We start from the raw sequence: 22,251 nt of genomic DNA on the forward strand, positions 1-22,251 counted from the left end.
GAATCACCCTAGATTTGGCTCTGAATAAAATATACATAAAAAAAAAACATAAAATATACCATAAGAGAGTAAACTACAGTAGAGAAATGAAATGGATAAAAGTACTGTATCATCACCAATATGTTTAATCTCTTTTTATTCTTTTCTTTACTGTAAGTAAACTATATGTACAGAAAGTTACATGGCCATAACAAGAATATACCAATGGTATCTTTCCAAACAATTCCATATGCAAAAGGTAGTTTTGCCACCTTACATGTACATACTTGATGGAAAAGCAACCCTAAGGCCCCATTTACACCTGCACATTCCAGGAAAGAGCGATGCGCTTGTGGTGCCATTAATTCTTACTAATTGTACTTACTGGCACCCCAATTCTTACTTATTAATTCTTACTGGCACCCCAAGTACAGCTAGCAAGCACACTGAAAAAAGGTGCTGATGCTTCTTTGGCACATTGGTCACATGAAGGTCAGCCCATTTAAGCGAATTCAAGTGAATAGGCTGCCCTATGCTGTTGTGCAAAAAAGAAAGTGCATAAGCTTGATGTGCAGGTGTGAATGGGTCCTAAAGTAGTAGACAGTGGCATGTTCCTATTGCTATACTGTCGCTAAAAACAAAAAGTCTAAATAAGGGTATATGGTTCAAATCGTAACTACTTGTTGGGCAATTCCAGCAACCAATGACTGGAGAAAATGAGAAAGGGGGGGGGGGTTGTTAAGTATTAAAAAAAAGTATGTGTATCTTTATGTGTCATACTTGGAACTTCTATGTCTCATTGGTCCGTACTTCCACCTTCCTCTAATAGTTGTAGTAGAGCCACAGAAATTTGAAGGCAATTCTTGGAGATGGACCTAAAGCCAGAAGTTTCCCCAAACTGCTGTCACATGTTATGGCTTACAATGAATAGGGAATTTTTGTGTTTTCTGCTGTGTTTTAAATGTTCAGCCCAATAGAATTCTTATTCTCTTCTCCTTGACTGTGAAAACGTTTGGCCACTGCAGTAATCAGCGCTGCTCCCTTCCCACTCCCATCTTCAGATAGAATGAAGGTCACATCACATTTGGGTGACAGTTTCTTCACGGTTTCCTGCAAAATCCTGGAAAAACTAAGAAGAGACAAGTGTTTGTCAATACTTACAATGTATAGACATATTCAACTCCTGTTTCTTAAATGATTTAAATTGCTTCCTAATTTATTTATTTAGTTTTAGTTATTTAGGTCAAATGTTTTATAGTGGTTGTCCCCTCCTCCCAAAAAGGCCTCAAAACAGGGCATGAACAAAAAATATGGAATATCATGCCTACCTCCATGTTGCACCACCAACACATGTCAGAAATACCACCATCCATCTTGTGGAGTATATAAGGTACTTTGTACCATCGTGAGAGAATTTTATACCCCACTTCCTATGGAAGATTTGTAAACCAAGAGGAGAATTTTTTCAACTTGTCGTGATGTAAACTGAATGTCTAAACAGGCCTAGAGGGTTCCCCCTTCCTGCACAAGGATTCAAAAGGAGTACAATCACGTGGGGTGTAGTGCACTTTGAAAAGTCTGCAGAAAGTGCCTGAGTTGGTTACTGCTCAAGTTATCTAAAAGTGGTTCTTAAAGCCTGGAGATGACTGCCAGGGAGGAGAGGCCACCCTGTGGCCACATGTTAACCAGACGAGATTTCCCTAGTTGGTCCAACCTCCAAACACTTCTACTTGTAAGACTGGGAATAAAATCGGAGGTTGTCAGAGGGGAGGGTAACGGTGATATGTCTATAGTGCAGAAGGTCGACCTGACCACTGCAAGAGTAGCCCCAATCAGGGGGTGGTCCAGCATTGCCTCTGATGGAAGAAAGGGCTCCAATTTCAAGATAAAAATAATCTTTGCGAGGGGACAGCCCTGTCTCATCCCATTCGCTATGTTATTGTAATGGGTGCCACTTTATGATTCATGTCATTCAATCTCTGATTAAAGGTAAATATACTGCAAATTCTCAGAAGTGACATAAACCCCAATTGTGGCATATAGTAGGCAGTAATATGTTATAGTACCGAACACAGAAAAACGTCACATTTCATAACAATAGTGCTTCAAATGCCTAATTTATGCATTTCTAATTGAATATTTGTTTGAGGTTTCTGTTTTCTGAATTTGCAATTGAAAAAAATTATAACAACTCACTGTGGATGTAATTTGTACAAGGTCCCATCAACACCAACAGTAGTTTTGAGATGTTCTAGGCTCCGGTTTTCTCTTATTTTATCTACAACAGCCGCTAAACCAGCCCCACATAACTTTGCTGCTCTTGTTGATACAGCTCCACAAACTTCCTTTACAATGATACTGTCATCACATGTACTGTCCAAACCCAGCTGTTGCAGGATCTTCCTGACTTGAAGAAGGGCTAAACGATCACTGGGTAAAAAAAATGTACATATAGGGTTTTGGTGAGCTATACATACAAGGAGATGTAAACAGTATTGTCAAAGTATACAACTGCGCAAACATGCCACCACAAACCAAAGGCCTCATGCACACAGGGCGTTTGAAAAAATGAGCTGCAGCGCCAGTTTTGACGCCAGGAAAAAGCAGTTGTAAAAACACGCTTTTGATAGGTGTTCGGAAGTAGCCAGGGTACAAAAACAGTGTCCAGCAAAAAGGCTTAATACAGCAGTTGTTTCAGTTTTTTTCGACTCAGGCCACACATCCCTAATAAACCATAAGTAATCTCAATCTTTACGTCTTAAAATGTAATCTTTACGTCTTAAAATGTAATACTGGAAGTGAACATACTGTGAGACTAAATTAATCTTTTACAGTATGTACATTTATACTGACTTATATCAACTAATCACCTAAATATTTGATTCTACATCCAACTATTCAATACATATTACATTTTACACGAAGTATCGCAGTTCAGAGCACACAAAAATAATGTTGAAAGCCACAGTATAAATGCATATTCAGTTTTAAACTGTTGTTCTTCACCCTTATGTTGCTTTGTACACCTGCTACACATTCCTTCTTACCTATCTTCCTGTACTGTGATGCATCTTCATGCATTCTCAAAGACAAAACGTGAAGGGAATTTAACATTTTACAGTTTTAGGGAAACCTCCTAATGGAGATTCAACTATTTTCACTGGGACTTGAAAACAAAAAGATGCTAGGGAAAGTACCGGGGCAACTTTTAAACACTGTCCATTGCTTTATTATATATAAGGGGGCCCAGGGAGAAGCAGAAGTTGAGAAAAAATATAGAGTGGAACAAGAGGCCAGATGTAAGTATAGATGAAAAGGGACAAAGGGTACACAACACATCCAATACGTTTTTTCCTCAGACCTCCCGCATGACTGCTATTCTAGGGAACCTGGACTTCAGACCAGGAATTTCCGATCACGTTTTCAAACAGCTCTTGACCCAAAGAATTTTCTTAAACTCCTCCACGTCATTCGCCAGATGTTTGACCTTCCTGACACGTGGAGACTTCAACAGCTCTGTCATTTCCTTCTTATGCTGGACTGTGGAGGTAGGCATCCTAGCCTTGCAACTTCCTTTGAACGCATGTGCGTGGACTCCTCCCCATCCACCAATGCAGTTTCCACCGCTTATAAATTTCTGACTCTTTCAGAGGATGACTTTGTCCCACCATTTCTGTTGAAATGGGAATGTGACTTTCATACCTCTTTTTCACCTGTTGAAAGGGAAGATATTCTATACTTTGCACACTACTGGGAATTGGGGTATAAAACTCTGTCCAGATGGTACAGAATCACCTCAGTGCTTTGTAAGTTATACCCAAGAACATCAAACACCTGTTGGAGATGCCACAAAATGGGATTTACCCTCCTTCACATCTTTTAGTCATGCACCAAGCTGCAACTTTCTTGGACCACTATTATGGCACTTTTCCACTGCAAGTACCGGATCGGCTCCACTTGGCCCTGCTTGGCCCGTTTTGGTCTTCCACTGCATGGTACCGCATGGTACGGTGTTGGAACAGTTTGGTACGGTTTGCTTTTCCACTAAAGTAGTACTAAAGTAAGTGGGTGGGATAACAACGATTCTCTGACCAATCAGTGGCAAGTAGTGACAAACAGTCAAGGCTGCATGCAAAGGATTGTGGGATATGGTACCGGTACGGCCCTCTTGGAACCACAACTGAGATGGTACTGTTTAGAGAGCCGTACTGTTCGGTTCCATGTAGTGGAAAAGCGCCGCCGTACCGTACCGAACCGTTCCTACACTGTACCATGCGGTACCATGCAGTGGAAAAGCACAAAAGCAAGCCGAACCATTCGGTTCCATGCAGTGGAAAAGCACCAAGAGATTGACCATCAAACAATTAACAGACTTTGATCTAGGTAATGACCCTGCCAGATACCTACTTCACTTTTCCCCTCTGGCAAGGAAACGCTACAAAAAAACCCTACTCATTCATTTAGTAAATGCTGCCAGGGCCTACATTCCAGCCTTCTGGAAGTAGGAGACTTCCCCTTCTCCTGCACTGCTGTTCTCCAAGATTTCTGAAATTCATGGAATAGAAAGCCTCACAGTGCCTCTCAGGGGCAGGGAAGAGAAATTTAATTGCATATGGTACCACTGGACCTGGTCCCTGTGCTTTTGGGACAGAAGCTTTTATGGCAGATGGTGCAGGATTTCACCATGCACCAACTGCTGCACACAGTGATGCTGAGATCCTTTTACCCCTCCTCTTCTTTTCCTTACCCCCTTCCCTTGTCCCTGCTCTCCAATCACAACCCCCTTTTTTGCCCCCTCTCCCAATAATTTCCACCCCCAAAACCCTTCCTTGTCCCTCTTCTACCCTGTGCTTTGCCCAATCCCTAAATATAGGCTGAGTTTGGCCTTTGGTTGTCCTGCCTCATTATCGCATTAGTCTAGGTGCATCTTTGTTATCTCTCTACTTAAATATTAGGACTGGTCTCTCAAAGTTCCATGTATGCCTCACCCATCCTCCATGTTCCTATTGAGCTTTTATACTTCCATTGGGTCCGAACTCTATACTTTGTATTGTTTTGTTAAAAAAACCTGATAAATTATGAATTTAGAAAAAAAAAGGGACAAAGGGTGTTTTTTAACCAAGAGAATAGAATGTTGTATAGACATAGTGAGAGAAAAATGCAGTAGACAGATGACATATTTATCAGAAGAGACTAAGCAGCAAAATTTAGTTTAAAAAGAGATTGGGGGTTGAGTGGAGGATATTGAGGTTAAGGCCAGTGTGGCCACACAGCAAGTAATGCAGGACAAAAGTGTCACAAGTGGACAAAAAGAAAGGGTCAACCTGGCAGAATAGGTATATTTTCTCTCTTGAAAAGCTTTCATATGCTTTTACTTAAATTATGTGTGCAATTTATGCAGTTTAAAACGGAATATGCATTTTAATGATCTTATGACAAGGAGACTGCCTCTTGCTTCCTGCTGTGCCTATGGGACAGGAGAGGATACAGAAAAAAAAAAAAAAATTGTAGCAGAAAGAGATCGGGACTGCCCTAACTGTAGTGTGCTAGGTAGGGGCTGTAATAATACAACTTCACTGCTAAGATACAAAGTCAAAATAATATTTTTTTTTTTATTAGGGAAAAATATTAAACCTAGACAGGAGTTCTAATCCTTCCCCACTCTATTTCAAACCAGAAAAAAAGATGTTTTGACTGAATGTACATTTTATATGTTTTAATCAATTAAGCATTTGATCATTAGTAAAAAGATACTTGATAATTAGGATAATAACCTTTCAATCTGAGACAAAAATTTTGTTTCAAATATCCCTTTTGTCCTCAGCCTTTCAGATATCTGACCACGAAATAGGAGACCTTTTTTGGTTAGGTCGATTAAAATTTGTCTCACAATTTCTCCGAGGTACATGCCACTGGTCATCTTTTCATATCTGTATAGAGCAGAAACATACATATTAAATCAAATGTCTGTGTGACAAATATGGTAGTTTTTAAGAAAATAAACCTGACGACATGGAACTTGTATAATTATCTTCATTAACAATAATGTTTTCAACTTTGTATAACTGTTACAACCACAATCTACTGTTATTGTAGGTGGACAAAGGTGGACAGGTGCCTGTATTTGTATTTTTTTTTTTCTGAAATGCTATATGAAGCATTTTAAAGGGATCTGAAATAAAACCTTTGAATTGACAGTGGTATTTATTGCTTTTCTTATGCATGCCATTAAAAAAATAGTTGCTAAATCTCATACAGGAAATAGTAAGCACAGTCTCTAAATCTCATAAAGGCCAGAGTATTTATGCAAAGAATAATTACCTTGAACGTAGCCCCTTACCTCTCTCTAATGAGATAACATCCACTTTAACACAAGTATCTTTTTAATTACTTTTCTAAACTGATTCCTCACTTTGATCAAACATCTACATTAGTGCAGGCTTGCTTATTCATGGTCACTAATGTTAAAAGTATATCAATGCACTACGCATTCACATTACCTTTGTTTTCCTGGATTCAGTGACTTCTCGTCCACATGTCTGTCATATTGGGTCTGAATGTCAGTCAGACAATCATTGTCTCCAAAACCTCCCCATTCTGTGTTTATACACATTCTCCCTTCATCTCCTTCCAAAAACTCAATGTTCTTCATCTCTTCCATGTAACACAAATTGCTACCAGTACCTGGGGAAGACAAAATACTTTTAGATTAAACAGTACAACACACAACATATGCCAGTGAATTAGAAATGTACAATTGAGCTCAACAGATAACCAATTGAATATCTAATTGTCTCAATGGAGGATGCAATAATTGGTGGGCTACATCAGCATGTGTGTGAGGCTCTCAAACAATTCCTACCAATGTCTCCAGGACTATATAAGCAGTCAACACCTAACCAGACCTTCCATATATGCCAGATTTGGCCATCACCACACCATGCTTGCAGAACTGACCACAGGAAGGAGGCAGAAGTCTTAGTTCTAGGCTGCATGTGTATGGACAACCTTACCATGTCCCTAGGTGGTTTGGATCTCTGCTATATCTTTCACATAGTATTCAGCGCCTAAATTCTCTTTTTGTGGTATGCATGGTCACTGGACCTTCTCTTTAGTATCTATTGGATACTAAATTACAGACACTTCTGAGGTACAGTATGACAAATAAAAAAAACAACCATAAACATGACTTCCAATACAGACCACCAGCTAGCTTTAGTACACTTTTAATGGTCAATTAAAGCAAATAGTTTTATTTTAGCTATAAAAGCCATTTCCAGTTGGACTATAGCAGCACTTTTTTAATTGTAGGAACCTATTGATGATCAGTGTAATTACCTGCAATTAGTCCAATCTCACAATTTGGGTCTTCATACCCACAGGTCATCATTGTCCCAACTGTGTCATTGACAATGGCCACAATGTCCAAGTCAAACTCCTTCAAAACAGAAAGGAACATAGGGAGTGTGCTGCATGCTCCTTGTGCATTGTAAAATTACTGTACAGTGATAAGACTTTATTTTTGTTATCCAATAGGTTTACAAAACTGAGATCACTTACATTTCTCCTCTTCATGGCTTCTCGCAACATATCTACCACATCTTGCCCTTCACAATCTGTGGCCTTGAAACCTTTTGTCCATCCCACCAATGTTCCCTAAAGCAGATATAAATGGATTATCAGAATGGAACTATAGTTTAACAATTTAGTGGAATATTAGACAAGAAACAGCTGACCAGTCATGATTAGCAGGTATTTTGTATTAACATGTGTCAGTTATATAATGGGAGTTGTGATTCTTTAGCCAGCTTGGTTAAATTTTGTGTCAAATGAAAAAAGGTAAAATGGCTTAGGTTAAATAGTTAACACTGACCCAATCCTATCCAACAAATAAAATCAACACTCTGGAGCAGCAGACAGTTTAACGCTACCCTTGAGGGTGGCACTAAGTGTCTATGACTGTTGGCAGCATGGCAGCACTCGCTATTACACACACACACACAGGCTTGGCAGAGGTCACTTCAAAAATGGTGAGTTCCAGCACTTTTGAGGTTGGGTAGGTGTTCCCTTACCCTTAATTTGTTACCTGTCAATGGCCAGTACTTCACCTATAGATAATAATTATAAAAAAAACTACAAAAATTGCAATATTTTACACCTATATATGCCAACTTTATTATGACATTAGTAACATAATATCTCCAATCCATTTATTGTTCGAGAATACATAAGATCACCCTAAATGATAAAGGTTTCCCTTTCACAAGGCACCTATTCTCAAAACATTATACTATATACACAAGGCTATGATTCAACAAATTTTCTTGGTTACTCAATAACATAAAAAAAATACAGAATTTAGCTTAGCTATCCGAACACCGATCTGTGTCAGATGTTAAATCTCAAATGCAATGGATGCTGCTTGACAAGAAGTCAACTGCAAGACTTCAGTGCTCCATGCCAACTTTTCATTGACTCTGGAAACTGTGGATCTCCCACTACCTACAATTAAATTTTGATTGCAATTTACTGGAATTGTGATGGTTTCTCCCCTCATACCTCATGGCGTTTGTGGTCTGTGAATTCTCTTTGGCAAACTCCTCTTCCTCTCCTCCTACCACTGAGCCTCCTCCATTTTCTATCTTTCCCGTCTCCCTTCTAGCTACCCTTCGCTCACTCTTCTTAACTAGCTACTCCCCATCTATTTCCTTCTCAAAAATATTTCCAATGGTTGTTTCCAATAACTGAATATTACTACATACAATTATTATTTCTAATCTACAGTTTTTGTGTTCATGTTGGTTGCACGCATATACAATTTCTGTACCGGATTGCATTTGGAAACACTAATTCTAATAAAATAGAAAGCTTAAATAAGGAAAAAAATGACTACATTCTTTAAAAAGAGTATGTAAACCCAGCATTCCATATTCCTGATATGTGCCTGTTGTACTATGTACATGTAGGAAAAAGTATCCTGTTTTTGTATTGCTTAATTTGTGTGCCTGGTGTGCCTGTAAGTCCCTCTGCTTTCTTATTAAAAATCACTAAGTCACTACTGGTCACTAAGCAGTAGAGCACACTGTGGTCAGTTCATGCCCCCCTCTACATAGCCTTTCATTGGGAAGCTCAGTATACTGTTGTTCCTCCTCCCCCAGCTCTTATGCAGCTGAGATAGAGGGAATGCGATCACTTAAAAAAAAGGGAAAAAAGGTATTTATAATGTTTATTTTCTATATATGCACAAATGTTTTGCCTTTCATTACTATTCCAAAATGAATGGATTGTTTTTCATGGTAATCGTTTACAATCCCTTTAAGCAATAACACATGTGTTATTTGCCACAGTGGTTATTTTTATCCATGTAATTGTAGCCAAGTACTGGGCTACAGCAATATGGAGAAGGAGACATTGCCTTATTCTTCTCCCCCTAGCTCAACTGCTTATTCAGACTTCAGTGGCTGGAAGCCAGTGTTTAGGCTGGGAAGTTTCACCCCCAATATGGTATTATTTACAGTCTAGAAGCCAGCAGCTCGGTGAACCTTTTCCTGCAGAATCTTTATTGGCTACATATCAACACATTCAGTGTCTAAAAATACTAATGTGCTTTGGCCTTCCTCATAGCATCCTTGGCTTTTGGGGAGAGACCAAGGGTCCCCCTCCTTCAATAGCAAGAATTCACTGCAGTATCCCAGGGACTGGTGATGGGGCCATTCCCCCATTGCTGATATTGCTTGTAGGGACTGAGCCACTGAGAGAAGGACACCAAGTGTACCCAATCCGTACCGCACTTATACTATACTCAATACGGCACTCATTCCAAACCTATATCGCATTATACCGAACATTTATGGCATCTGAATCACATCTACCTTGCACCTGTGCTGAGATTATACCATACCTATATTGTACCTATACTGCTTACAGTTTAACTAGGACTGTCATTAAGTGCATCAATGCTCTTAAAGAGTTCCAACGATAGCCAGCAGAAGAACAACAACTCAAAGGACTGCCACTCCTGTAATAATTATTTTGCAAGTCCCCTTTGTTCCTCTGCCCCCTGTGCTACCATCATCCTTTTCTTTTGGATGGCGCATGCATACCCAGTCGGTCTAGGATTGGCATCACCAACATAAATGCGCTCAGGCAGTATAGTTCCAGCACTTGGTAGATTAAGGTTTACTATTGCACTTAAGGTGGCCCTGCTACCGTTAATGCTGATCTGGAGGCAAAATATTATCTCATGCATATTCCTTACTGTTAATCACTTTGTATGCTAGATTGTGTTATCAATTGGTAATCCATTTTGCATTTGCCTAGTTACTAACCCTATTGGGTGACAATACAATAAGTTTGCCTTTACTACCTGATTTGGTGCCTGTTGTCTTTGGTGTATCACTACTATTTTTTTTTTTTTGCACTTTTTAAACAGATACTATACAGTGCCTTGAAAAAGTATTAATACCCCTTGAAATGTTCCATTTTTTGTCATGTTATTACCAAAAATTAAATGTATTTTATTAGCCTTTTATGTGATAGACAAAAACAAAGTGGCACATAACGTTGAAGTGGAAGGAAAATGATAAATGGTTTTCAAATTTTTGTACAAATAAAATATCTGAAAAGTGTGGCATGCATTTGTATTCAGCCCCCCTGAGTCAATACTATGTAGAACCACCTTTTACTGCAATTATAGCTGCAAGTCTTTTTGGGTATGTCTCTACCAGCTTTGCAAATCTAGAGAATTAAATTTTTCCCCATTCTTCTTTGCAAAATAGGTCAAGCTCTGTCAGATTAGATGGAGAGCGTCTGTGAACAGCAATATTCAAGTCTTGCCACAGATTCTCAATTTGATTTAGGTCTGGACTTTAACTGAGCCATTCTAACACATGAACATGCTTTGATTTAAAACATTCCATTGTAGCTCTGGCTTTATGTTTAGGGTCATTTTCCTGCTGGAAGGTGAACCCTCTGCCCCAGTCTCAAGTCCTTTGCAGACTCTAAAAGGTTTTCTCTCTACGATTGGCCAGTATTTGGCTCCATCCATCTTCCTATCAACTCTGACCAGCTTCCCTATCCTGCTGAAGAAAAGCATCCCCACAACATGATGCTGCCACCACCACCATATTTCATGGTGGGGATGGTGTGTTCAGGGTGATGTGCAGTGCGGGTTTTTGGCCACACATAGCGTTTTGCTTTTAGGCGAAAAAGTTCAATTTTGGTTTTATCATACTAGAGCACCCTCTTCCACATTTGCTGTGTCCTTCACATGGCTTCTTGCAAACAGACTTCTTATGGCTTTCTTCTTGCCACTCTTCCATAAAGGCTAGATTTGTGGAGTGCACAACTAATAGGTTGTCCTGTAAACAGATTCTCCCACCTGATCTGTGGATCTCTGCAGCTCCTCCAGAGTTACCATGGGTCCGTTGGCTGCTTCTCTGAGTAATACTCTCCTTGCCTGGCCTGTCAATTTAGGTGAACGGCCATGTCTTGGTAGGTTTGCAGTTGTGCCATTCTCTTTCCATTTTCGGATAACGAATTGAACAGTGCTCCGTGAGATGTTCAAAGCTTGGGATATTCTTGTATAACTTAACTTTGCTTTAGACTTCTCTACAACCTCATCCCTAAAATTGTCTGGTGTGTTCCTTGGCCTTCATGATGCTGTTTGTTCACTAAGGTTCTCTAACAAACCTCCGAGGGCTTCACAGAACAGCTGTATTTATACTGAGATTAAATTACACACAGGGGGACTATTTACTAATTAAGTGACTTCTGAAGGCAATAGGTTCCACTAGATTTTAGTTAGGGGTATCACAGTAAAGGGGGCTGAATACAAATGCATGTCACACTTTTCAGATATTTGTAAAGAAAGCTGAAAACCATTTATCATTTTCCTTCCACCTCATGTTGGTCCTATCCCCTAAAACCTCAATAAAACACATTTTCGTTTTTGGTTGTAACATGACAAAATGTAAAAATTTCAAGGGGTGTGAATACTTTTTAAGGCACTGTATTTAAATAATGCTTCCATGGTATATTTAACATACTAAAGGGGACCAAACAAGAGAAGATAATTGTGAAGTATTTACATACTCTTTAATGTCATGTTTATTTTTTTATACGCAGAAAACACAGACACATAATACTTTTTCAGATATGTCATTGCTACAGTAAGGAAAGTTCGGATTTTTATTCTAATGTGCTCATCAGGGAGATTTTCCCCATTTCATGTCCCAGGTGGCACCAGTTGCTAGGACAGAAATTTAAGAGAAACCGCTCCACAGAAGCATAGACAGTCATAAAATTCTTCTCATCCCTACTTTAAAAACCTGTTTTTGATTTCTTTGCATTTTTCCGGTTGGTAAAATGTACCCCTACTTTCAATTCCAGGTGGCATCAGTCACCAGAGCAGAAGGTGAACTAGCCCTTCCCCACTCTATAGAAAAATGAAACAATACATTTTTTTACAGCAAGACTCACCTTGTCAATTCGATCTTGTTTACATGGGAAGGAAAATGTAAATCCCAAAGGCAATGGAGCACCTTTAATTCCCATGTAATCTAAGAATTCTGCAATGCATTCCACAATATGATCAAATAGCTGGAAAATAAATAAAAATTTAATATTATTACTAAATATTCACAAGCCTTTGCTATTAACATCCTGCCACCAAAGCATCCAGCTACTGTTACAAGCTTAAAATGGTTCCATAAATTTAGACAGTGGGGTCGATTTGCTAAAGGAAAACCGGCTTTTCACCTTGCAAGGGAATTTCAATTTTGCACGGGTATTTTCCCTTAGCTTAGCGAATGTGCTAAATATTCATTTTTCAAAGAATGCCCAATCTTTTTCCTGCACATGACTGGATGATGGAAGTCAGCAGAGCCTTACTTCATAAACTATGCAAAGGAAAAAATCCCTTGCAAAGGGAACAGCCTATTTGCCTTTAGTAGATTAAGCTTGATGTGTCACTTATATTTTAGCTTTATAACAAGACCCATTGTAACATGCAAGCAGTTTGTACAGTTACCTCTTCTCCAGTGCCTTGCATTATCTCTAAAGGAATGGCAAAGATCTTATTATACATTTTCACATAGCGCCTTCTTCCACTGCGGATCTTCACTAGCAATACTCGGAAGTTTGTTCCCCCAAGATCCAAAGCCAGAAAGTTTCCATTCTCTGTAATATATTTTGTACCTATTACTGCCCCAGTACAATAATGTTAATGTAATCAGATTCAGCAGTGCTAAACTATATTAATGGTCTGCAGACTGGTTTGAGTATGTCTTATATTTTGGGCTCCCAAAATTGTGCACAATTGAATCATTAGGTCCAAGAAAATTGGAACACCAATATTTTGGATGCTACCCTAAAATATTGAGAACACAAAATTTGAGAATTTAAACATAATTGTAATATTAAACTTATAGGAACTGGTGTCACCTTAACAAGCTTCCTCAATGGAGTTTTTACTGTGGATTGATCAATAAGAGTACAAAATACTCAGAACATGAAGAAACTTATACATGCTAATTATATTACTTTATAGCAAGGTTTTTCAAATTTTTAAGCATACCCAACAGTTAATGTTTTCAGAATATCTCTAACATTGGTGGCTTAAAGATGAGCTATAGGCAAACATAAAAATACCCCAGTGAATGAAGATATGCCTGTGAATGTATTTTTAAATGCAACTATTTCCTGAATTTGTCTCAATGTTAAAAATTTAAATTTTTACTGTCTGCATTTCTTTACTTTTAATATTCATTGGATTTTAAGATTACTACAAAAAATATTGTACAGATCAGGAAGGTGTATAAATTATTTTATTGAGGTGTCAAATATACTAGGTATGCCGTATTATTTATACTTATATATAAAAGGTCTAAAATTTGGAGATGATGCTAATGTACTGCAAACTATAGATGTAATTATTTTAGAAGGGTTTTCCGGAAACCTGAAAAATATTTCAAGGGTTCTTCCAAGGTAAAAAGGGTTGAGAAAGGCTGCTGACAAGGAACATGTTAGCATATGGAGAGAGCAGAGTGAGCAACAGAATGAGCAAGACCATTGCTTCTTTTCTGCCCAATCACAAGCTGTGGAAGGTGAGTGGGATGGTGACATAGCTGTATTGCATAACTGCAATAAAGAAAAATCAGGTCACCAGCCTATATGTGCTGTCTAAAAGGGATATCATTTTTCTTTTTTTTTCGTCTGTATATATATATTTTTTCAACTGTATATATTTTTTTACACCCATATGGAATTGCATACATTGTGGATAGCAGTAGAAAATGTACCTGTCCCATCAGGTGTTCCATAAACATATGTTGGTAACATTTTTACTGTGGCTTTGTCATGAGTTTCTTTCTGAAGTCCACATTTTAGTTCCGCCAACATTCTCTGCTTAGTATCTGCAAGTTTCTCATCGCTGACATGGAACAAGTCTAGTACGTCATCAATTTTCTTGTGTTGGGTCAGAAGTCTACAAGCCACTGCTGTAACCATAGCTGCTCCTCTCCCGCTGCCACATTCTGAAAGCAGGAAGCGTACATCACAATTGGGGACCAGTCTTCTGACCACCTTGTGAAGCCGTTTAGCATATCTAAAAAACAGAACCACCAAGTAGGTTACATGGGCAGCATAATATATTTGTATAACCCAAATGCGGTATTTTGACAGTTATGATCTAGGATTATTTGGTAGCATGTGACTAGACATGCGGCAATTAAGCACATTGGTACATTACTTAGACCTTGACAATTAGGGAGCGGGCACATTAGTCTTGTCAACCGTCAGTTTTTTTACTGGCAACACTTTTCTCCAGCTAGTAAAAGGAAAAAGTTGCCAGTTAAAAGTATGGCTGTGAAGCTCGGCGACGCATGCACAGTTCCGGCCCGGAGGCAGCTGAGACCATCTGAGTGCCTGCTCTAGTGTGTTTGGGCAGCGCTGGCGGAAGGTGGGTCTGGTGGAGTGTGCCACATGATGTCATGGTGCAAGGGAGCCAAGCGGACCGGCCGGAGCCTCATGAGCGGGTCTATGGGATGGGAGCAAGGCAAGCTGGGAGCAGACTGTCAGTGCGGTTAGGACTGGAGTGGACTGAAGGGACCAACTGGTATAGAGAGAGATTGATTTAGGAGAAGACGTGTTATGTCAGTGATCTGTGCTGTCAGTGTCATTGTGAGAGTCAATTTCATGTGTGTGTGTGTGCCTGCCAATTCTAATTTATTACCCTCCTGAGTCGTGTCTCTGAGCTACTTACATACTATATCGAAAATAAAATAAGAAATATTTTTTTTGCCTTAATACCTACCTTAAATCACATCACTAATTGCATATTGCGCTTGTTTGTAGCCTTAATACTGAAATTTGAACTTAAAACTGTAATTTTGTGACTTTTGCAAATGCCAGTAAAAGCTTGGCTGTGCCAGAATATTTTGGGTGTCGTGTCAGTAAATTTCAATCTGGTAGGTCGGCAACACTGGTGTACATAATTAATGCAGTTATTAAATACAACTTATACAAGGGGTGTGAGCAATGGCATAACCTCTAGCCATACTTGGGGAACCCTAATTTAGCTCCAGCAACCTACAAGGAGTTGGTTGTCATTGCTCATATAAAATGTACCACAACGGTCTATTCAACGGTTCAAAGCCCTTTTCACAACATTTTAGGTAAAAGTTTCCATTAGGAAAGCCTCACAAGATTTAAAGCAGGCAGTATGAGATTTGTGCGACATGGTTAGCAGGGATCATGTCCCATTTTATTGGTATAGTCCTTTTACACATTTATTTTCTCCTGCAATGTTGGTTTTGCCTGACTTTAATGTTTAATAATGTGATCTAAAAGAGTCCAGATGGTAATGGTTCTTTTTTTTGTGTTGAGAAAAAAAAAAAATCAGGATTGTCACCATGCATGTTTAAATTCCTGGCATTGCCTGCGTCAGGGAGAGGAAAGTGGAAGCTGAAATACCTCTGGAAATATGAGAGGAGACAGTTTCAAGTCTTTTAACATTTTGCTCTTGTTGAGATGTCTGCACATATATGGTAAACTTAAAGCTACACACAGATGTTAACAATTCAGCTGCTTAATCATGCATGATTTGGCCAATATACAGTGTTAAATCTTTTGCATAGGGTTGAGGACAAATAGTGGACATCCCCAATTCTAGCCTCTCTTGTTGGAAAGAGGTAATTGGCTGAAAAAGGTGCAACCCAGCAAACTGATCCTGCCTCCCAATAAAGCATGAGCAGGAGGATGTTTTGAAAATTCTCTGATGTCATTAGGCACCCTTATCCTCCTTCCACACTACCAATTTATCACCCAATAACCATCCTGCTCCCTTTATGGCTTTTATTTTTATTATTGACGAAAAGCTATTTCGCATTGCGGGAATGCACCAAAACTGCGAACAAAGCATTAAGCTTGTGGTTGCGGCATGGCCCCCTTTCAGTTACATGTTAGAGTTACACAGTCAGCGCCGCCTGTCAAACTCTACATGTAGCGTTAAAATTGTCAATGTATACGTACCCATGCAGCACCATGTCTACTTGTAGGTGGGAGGTAAGGGGGGCAGTAATAACAGATAAACCACATGTTTTTACCACCCCCTTTCCCCTCCTGGTCACCTGTGTGAAAGGAGCCAAGTCATATGTATAATTTAATATTGAATATACAATGTATTACTCACTGAGGATGAGTTTTATAGACGGTACCATCCATTCCAACAGTGGTCCTCATCCGGTCTAACTTCTTGTTTTGCCGAAGTCGGGTGAGTATTGCAGCCAGAGCAGCTGCACACAGATTGGCTGATCTGAATGACACAATGGTGGCAACATGCTGCACAGCAATGCAATCATCTTCTGATGGGTCCAGTCCGAGTTCAAGCAATACTTGCCTGGTGTTGTACAGCCCCTCGTTGTATCTGTAATAGTGAAGCATAAGTTAATCATATATCTGGAACATAGGGAACAACAATGAAGCATCAAAAAGAGGAGAGTGTGTTTTCTTCTTTTCTATATCCTTGTGATATCCTTAATAATCTTATATCACTATTTCCTACTTATTCCTGATAACACAAATTATACAAATTACGTTCATTTTAATTATAAATGTACAGTACTTGCTAAATACACAACAAAGGCATACATTTCTCATTAGGTGTCCATAGGCGTAGGTTGACTTTTTAGAAAATCCAACCACTGACAAATGTGAGTAAGTGCCTGAAAAACCAAAGCTGTGCGTTTCATTTTACCCTGCACTTGGTTGGCCAGGTAAGTAAAGATTCCATAGTGTTACAGTCACTTCACCAGATTGTCCTATGTCTGGACTATGTGCACTTGAGACTGCAAAAAGTAGAGCTTATTTAATCAATTTTATTAAGTTTGCTTTTGAAGTAAACTATTAGTAATCTACTTAGACACTGCTTAATATTACCATTGTAAACAGCAGCTGTTAAAAATAAATGTGCTTACTTCTCCATGGAAGCCACATGGCTGGTTTCTATCGCGCCCTTGGTACGGAGATTCGTTGAGATCTTTCCACCAAATAGAAGACCTTTCTTTGCCATCTTCAGCAGAATAAGTCGGACAAGTTCTCCCATGTACAGACCACTGATCATCTTCTCAAATCTGTCATTCAACAGACAATAGAATACATTCCTCAAAACATAATAAAGACAGCCAGGGATCTAGCAGGGAGCTAGATACTGTATGCAGGGCTGCTGTTAGAAATCGTGGGGCCCCGTACAGACTACCTGGCAGGGCCCCCCCAAGAAAATATTAAAGATATATTTAGCTAAAATTACAACAAAATCACTATTAGCAGACACAAATATAACATGTCTCGCAGTTTGGTGTGGTACATTTCACAATTCGTGCACATAAGTAGTATTTAATTTATACCAGTTTTACGCTATGGGATCCCATTCCATTTTCTCTTATATGTGGTTTAATGTCTGCTGAACCTACCGTATTGTCTGAGATTTGGAAACACCTTGGAGTTTCGACTTGGCCGTGGGATATCCATCGGAGATTCTGGGCGCATAATCCTTGAATTTGGCACATTATTTAATACACTCTGGTAAGCAGTTTGTACCACTAGTGGACAATCGTTTGCACTCAGTGAAATATTATGAACACCTATTCATCTTTCCTGGAATTTTGATTCAGAGACTTTACGGACTTTTATTTAATTATTATTTTGTTATTGTGTAGTCACAGCACTTTCTTTTGAGTAGCGCAGCTTTTTAATATACAAATATAACATAATTCGCATAATTCCGTGCTGGAAGGGGGGCCCACACAAGGGAGGGGGATTAGTGAGAGACAACTGTCTCTTTCTCAACAGATAAAAGCTGGCAGCAGAGAGGACAGATGAGATTCAGGTGCTGGAGGAAGATTTCTGTATTTGTTGTCCATCACTAATCCCCCTCTCTGTGTGGGCCCCCCTGTGTGCTCGGGCCCCCTACAAGAGGGCTGGTGGTCCCCCCCTATCAGCGGCCCTGACTGTATGGCACATGGTTGTACAAAACCCTTACATGAGGATAAAGTAATTTACTAGACATTGGTCTTTTTTTTAAGCCTAAACAAGCACAGTATATTGCTTATAGGACTATGTAATTAGCAGGTAAGCATTATTATGAGAAGTCCCAGGAAAAAAAAACACAATAGCTGTCATTTGAAACAGGTCTATTCTCAGATACACAAACTAGGTCATATGTACAAAGGTGCACATAATGTGATCTAGGTCTACAGCCTTATACTTGTACAAAAAAAAACCCTTAGATGCCACCTCATAGCCAGCGCAATAATGAATAAGTATTTGACCAATGAATAGAACAATAAAAAATAAATAAATTAAAAATGGAGCTGTTCCTTTTAAGTCAGGGGTGGGGAACCTACGCCCCGGGGGCCGTATGCGGCCCTCGAAGTCATTTGGTCCGGCCCCCCATGCAGCTGAGTCTTTGTCTCTCAGCTGATTTATCAGAATGGAGCCAATGCTTCCTGTATAGTTCCGGCTCCGTTCTGACAGTCTGAGTGAGTCACAGGCGGAGTGATATCAAATGCACTCCGCCTGTGACTAATACAGGAAACATTGCCTCTTCCTCCAGCGCGGCACCGCTGCTAGCCAGCATTTCCCGCCAGCAGCACACACAGCAGTACCAGCCAGAGCCAGCAGTACTCACAGCAGTATAAGCCAGAGCAAGCAGTACTCACAGCAGTATGAGCCAGAGCCAGCAGTACCCACAGCAGTATAAGCCAGAGCCAGCAGTACCCACAGCAGTACCAGCCAGAGCCAGCAGTACCCACAGCAGAACCAGCAGTACCCACAGCAGTACCAGCCAGAGCCAGTAGTACGCACAGAAGTACCAGCCAGAGTCAGCTGTACCCACAACAGTACCAGCCAGCAGTACCTACAGCACAGTACCAGCCAGCAGTACCCTCAGCAATACCAGCCAGCAGTACCCACAGCAGTACCAGCCTGAGCCAGCAGTACCAGCCTGAGCCAGCAGTACCCAAGGCAGTACTTACAGCACAGTACCAACCTGAATCAGCAATACCCACAGCAGTACCAGCCTGAGCCAGCAGTACCAGCCAGCAGTACCCACAACACAGTACAAGCCAGCAGTACCAGCCTGAGCCGGCAGTACCCACAGCAGTACCAGCCAGCTGTACCCACCAGCAGTACCAGCCAGCTATACCCACCAGCATTACCCGCCAGCAGTTCTTTTCAAAACTTACTACCACAAAGTCGACTGCGCTCCAGACTGACCGATGCAAACCTGGAAAACCAGTTGCGAGTAGCAACATCATCAATACCAGCTAACATCACACACCTCACCAAAGAGAAGCAGTTGCAGCCATCACATTAGGGGTGAGTTAATTACATTTTTGACCAAATATAACAGGCACATTTTTAAGTTGATAATTTTGTACAGCCCCCGAATGATTTTATAAATACCCAAATGGCCCTTGGCAGAAAAAAGATTCCCCACCCCTGCTTTAAGTGCATACAGTATAAACATCATATTACAATAAAAATATATACAAGGTTCTGGCGCTTTCACTTAAGTGTGCACATCAATTAGAAACCTTCTGAATTACACTGTTAATAAATGCAAAACCATGTTCTCCAAGTAATATAGTGTGTCCAAAGTCCAAATAATTTGACCAGCACCAAGAAAGTGATGCTCTTTAAATGTGTCCTCTTCTCTTTTTACATTTGCGAACTTTATGCCACCATGTGAGTTTAAAATGCACACTCACCAGAGAAACTTAACCCCTAAATATAGGGAAGTCAAAAAGTGCTATATCCTCCTGTATCCCTGTCTGTCAGGGTACCTTTACAATCTGCTCCTCCTCCTCGTTCTGTGTATTTAACTTGGCTCAAAACACTCATCAATGACTGGGAAGATGCCAAAATAATTATATCAAAGTGCAGTATTAATTGAATTAAATAGGTTTCCCCAAACATACAAGCACATACTACTCACATTTATATGTGCCAAAATTAACCAACACCAGTGTGTACAGCTGATAATGTAGATGGACTGCTCCGCCACTCTACTCGCTAGAGCCGGCCTGCATTCCAAAAGCTGGAAGTTTGCAACCAGATGCAATGTTACTCTGAGGCTGGAAATGACGGTAAAGGTTTGTGGTCCTTCCTATATTTAGCAGTCAAGTTTCTCTGGTGAGTGTGCATTTTGGACTCACATGTTGGCACAAAGTTTGCAAGTATAAGAGCAGAGGACAATTGAAGCACATCACTTTCTTGGTGCTGGGTCATTTTATTGGGAGTTTGGACACTATATTAACTTAATGAACTTAGTTTTGTTGCATTCTTTAGGAGTATAATTCAGGTGGTCACTAGATGTGTGCACTTAAGTAAAAGCACAGAACCTTGTATATATCTTGTATATATTTTCATTGTCTTATATCTGTGGCTGCGAGACAGAGCAATGTTTTTGACTATATATCTTTAATACTGTTGCTAGAGCTCTTTTTGCATGTAGACTAGAGATGGGAAAGACTGGGGGGAAAAAAACCCAGAAAAATTGGGAATTTTTTCTGTTTTTTTCAAAGCCATGATTGTTTTTTCCAGAATAATCGAAAAACTAAAAATAAAAAAAGGGAGTGTGGAGTATGTTTTTTTTTTTCAATAAATAATATATATACACTGCTCAAAAAAATTAAAGGAACACTTTGAAAACACATCCGATCTCAATAGGGAAGAATCTCATGCTGGAGATCTATGCCGATATGGACTGGGTAATGTATGGAGGCAGATCTGAATCTGGATTTTCAGGATCTTGCAGCCTGCACTTTGGCCCCTCCCATGGGTACTAAAGTAGAGGGAGGTGTGCCAGCCATCTTTTTGGAGACCTGACACTAAACTTTACCCCTTTTAACCCCACCCATGGACTAAAAGTCTGTGCTGAGATTAGAGAGAGGAGAGAGGAGGGCATGAAGTCTGGGTGGTGTGTGCTGTGAGAAGAAACTTTGCTGTGATTATACTGTGGCAAGCTGAGCAGAGTGGAGTGCAGAGTGGAGCGCTGTGTGCCCAGAGCTGCAGAGTGGTGGACTGAGCTGCAGAATGAAATCTGCTGTACTCCTGTGCTGGGAGACGGGTTGCTAACCCTATCAAAGGGAGGACTGGGCTGCATTTCAATCCCTTGCCTCTGAGGGACAAAGAACAGAGATAAAGTTTCAATCTATTATGCTGTTGAGAGGGCTGAAAACACTTGCTTAAGAAGGGTTTCCTGTTGTATGTGGCATGACCCCTTGCCTGGCCCTCAGAGCACCGACTTGTTCATGCACTTGTGGCAAGAATACTCTTAGCCACCAGAATTTACAGTGTTTTGTTGCCTGTTGCTGAGAGACATTGTTTCCTTTGCCGCCTTCCAATGGAAGTTCACAGTCCCCAACGTCAGCAGACTGTGCTTGAACGCTCCACTAGCCATCGGCATAGTTAGGGCCTTCGGATCTTAGATAGGCCACATAGTTAGTGTTTACACCTGGTTATTGTACTGCCCGTTTCTTGAGATTATTAAAAAGCCATTCTGTTTTTTTATTGCTTTGACTCTGCAAGGCTTTCATTCTTACTTTACGCTACTGGTGTGTTAGTGAGTTTTGTGTTTAGTTTAGGATGGGTCATCGATGGAACACATTTATAAACAAATGACATTTCAGAACAATCAGTGCATTTTTCTTTGATCTGGTTAGGTTGAATTGTCCAGATCTGTGACTTGTTCACTTTAAGCTCTATTCACAT

At 40.0% G+C, this 22,251-nt stretch overlaps 1 protein-coding gene across 1 annotated transcript in view; it reads right to left on the reverse strand.

The window, feature by feature from the left end:
- Positions 1 to 836: 836 nt before the first annotated feature.
- Positions 837 to 22,251, reverse strand: part of LOC309563135 (hexokinase HKDC1-like) — a 46,905-nt gene continuing 25,490 nt past the window's right edge. The window contains exons 8-18 of the mRNA XM_082267453.1: positions 17,454 to 17,609; positions 16,670 to 16,903; positions 14,280 to 14,584; positions 13,010 to 13,158; positions 12,460 to 12,579; positions 7,540 to 7,635; positions 7,318 to 7,417; positions 6,480 to 6,663; positions 5,754 to 5,909; positions 2,176 to 2,409; positions 837 to 1,108 (exon numbers count right to left, since the gene is read on the reverse strand). Coding sequence (XP_082123579.1) covers positions 937 to 1,108; positions 2,176 to 2,409; positions 5,754 to 5,909; positions 6,480 to 6,663; positions 7,318 to 7,417; positions 7,540 to 7,635; positions 12,460 to 12,579; positions 13,010 to 13,158; positions 14,280 to 14,584; positions 16,670 to 16,903; positions 17,454 to 17,609 — 1,906 coding nt within the window. The 3' untranslated portion in view covers positions 837 to 936. The remainder of the gene's footprint in view (positions 1,109 to 2,175; positions 2,410 to 5,753; positions 5,910 to 6,479; positions 6,664 to 7,317; positions 7,418 to 7,539; positions 7,636 to 12,459; positions 12,580 to 13,009; positions 13,159 to 14,279; positions 14,585 to 16,669; positions 16,904 to 17,453; positions 17,610 to 22,251) is intronic.

The sequence above is a fragment of the Pelophylax lessonae genome (genome assembly GCF_965119305.1).
Source record: "Pelophylax lessonae genome assembly, chromosome: 9".
NCBI lineage: Eukaryota > Metazoa > Chordata > Amphibia > Anura > Ranidae > Pelophylax > Pelophylax lessonae.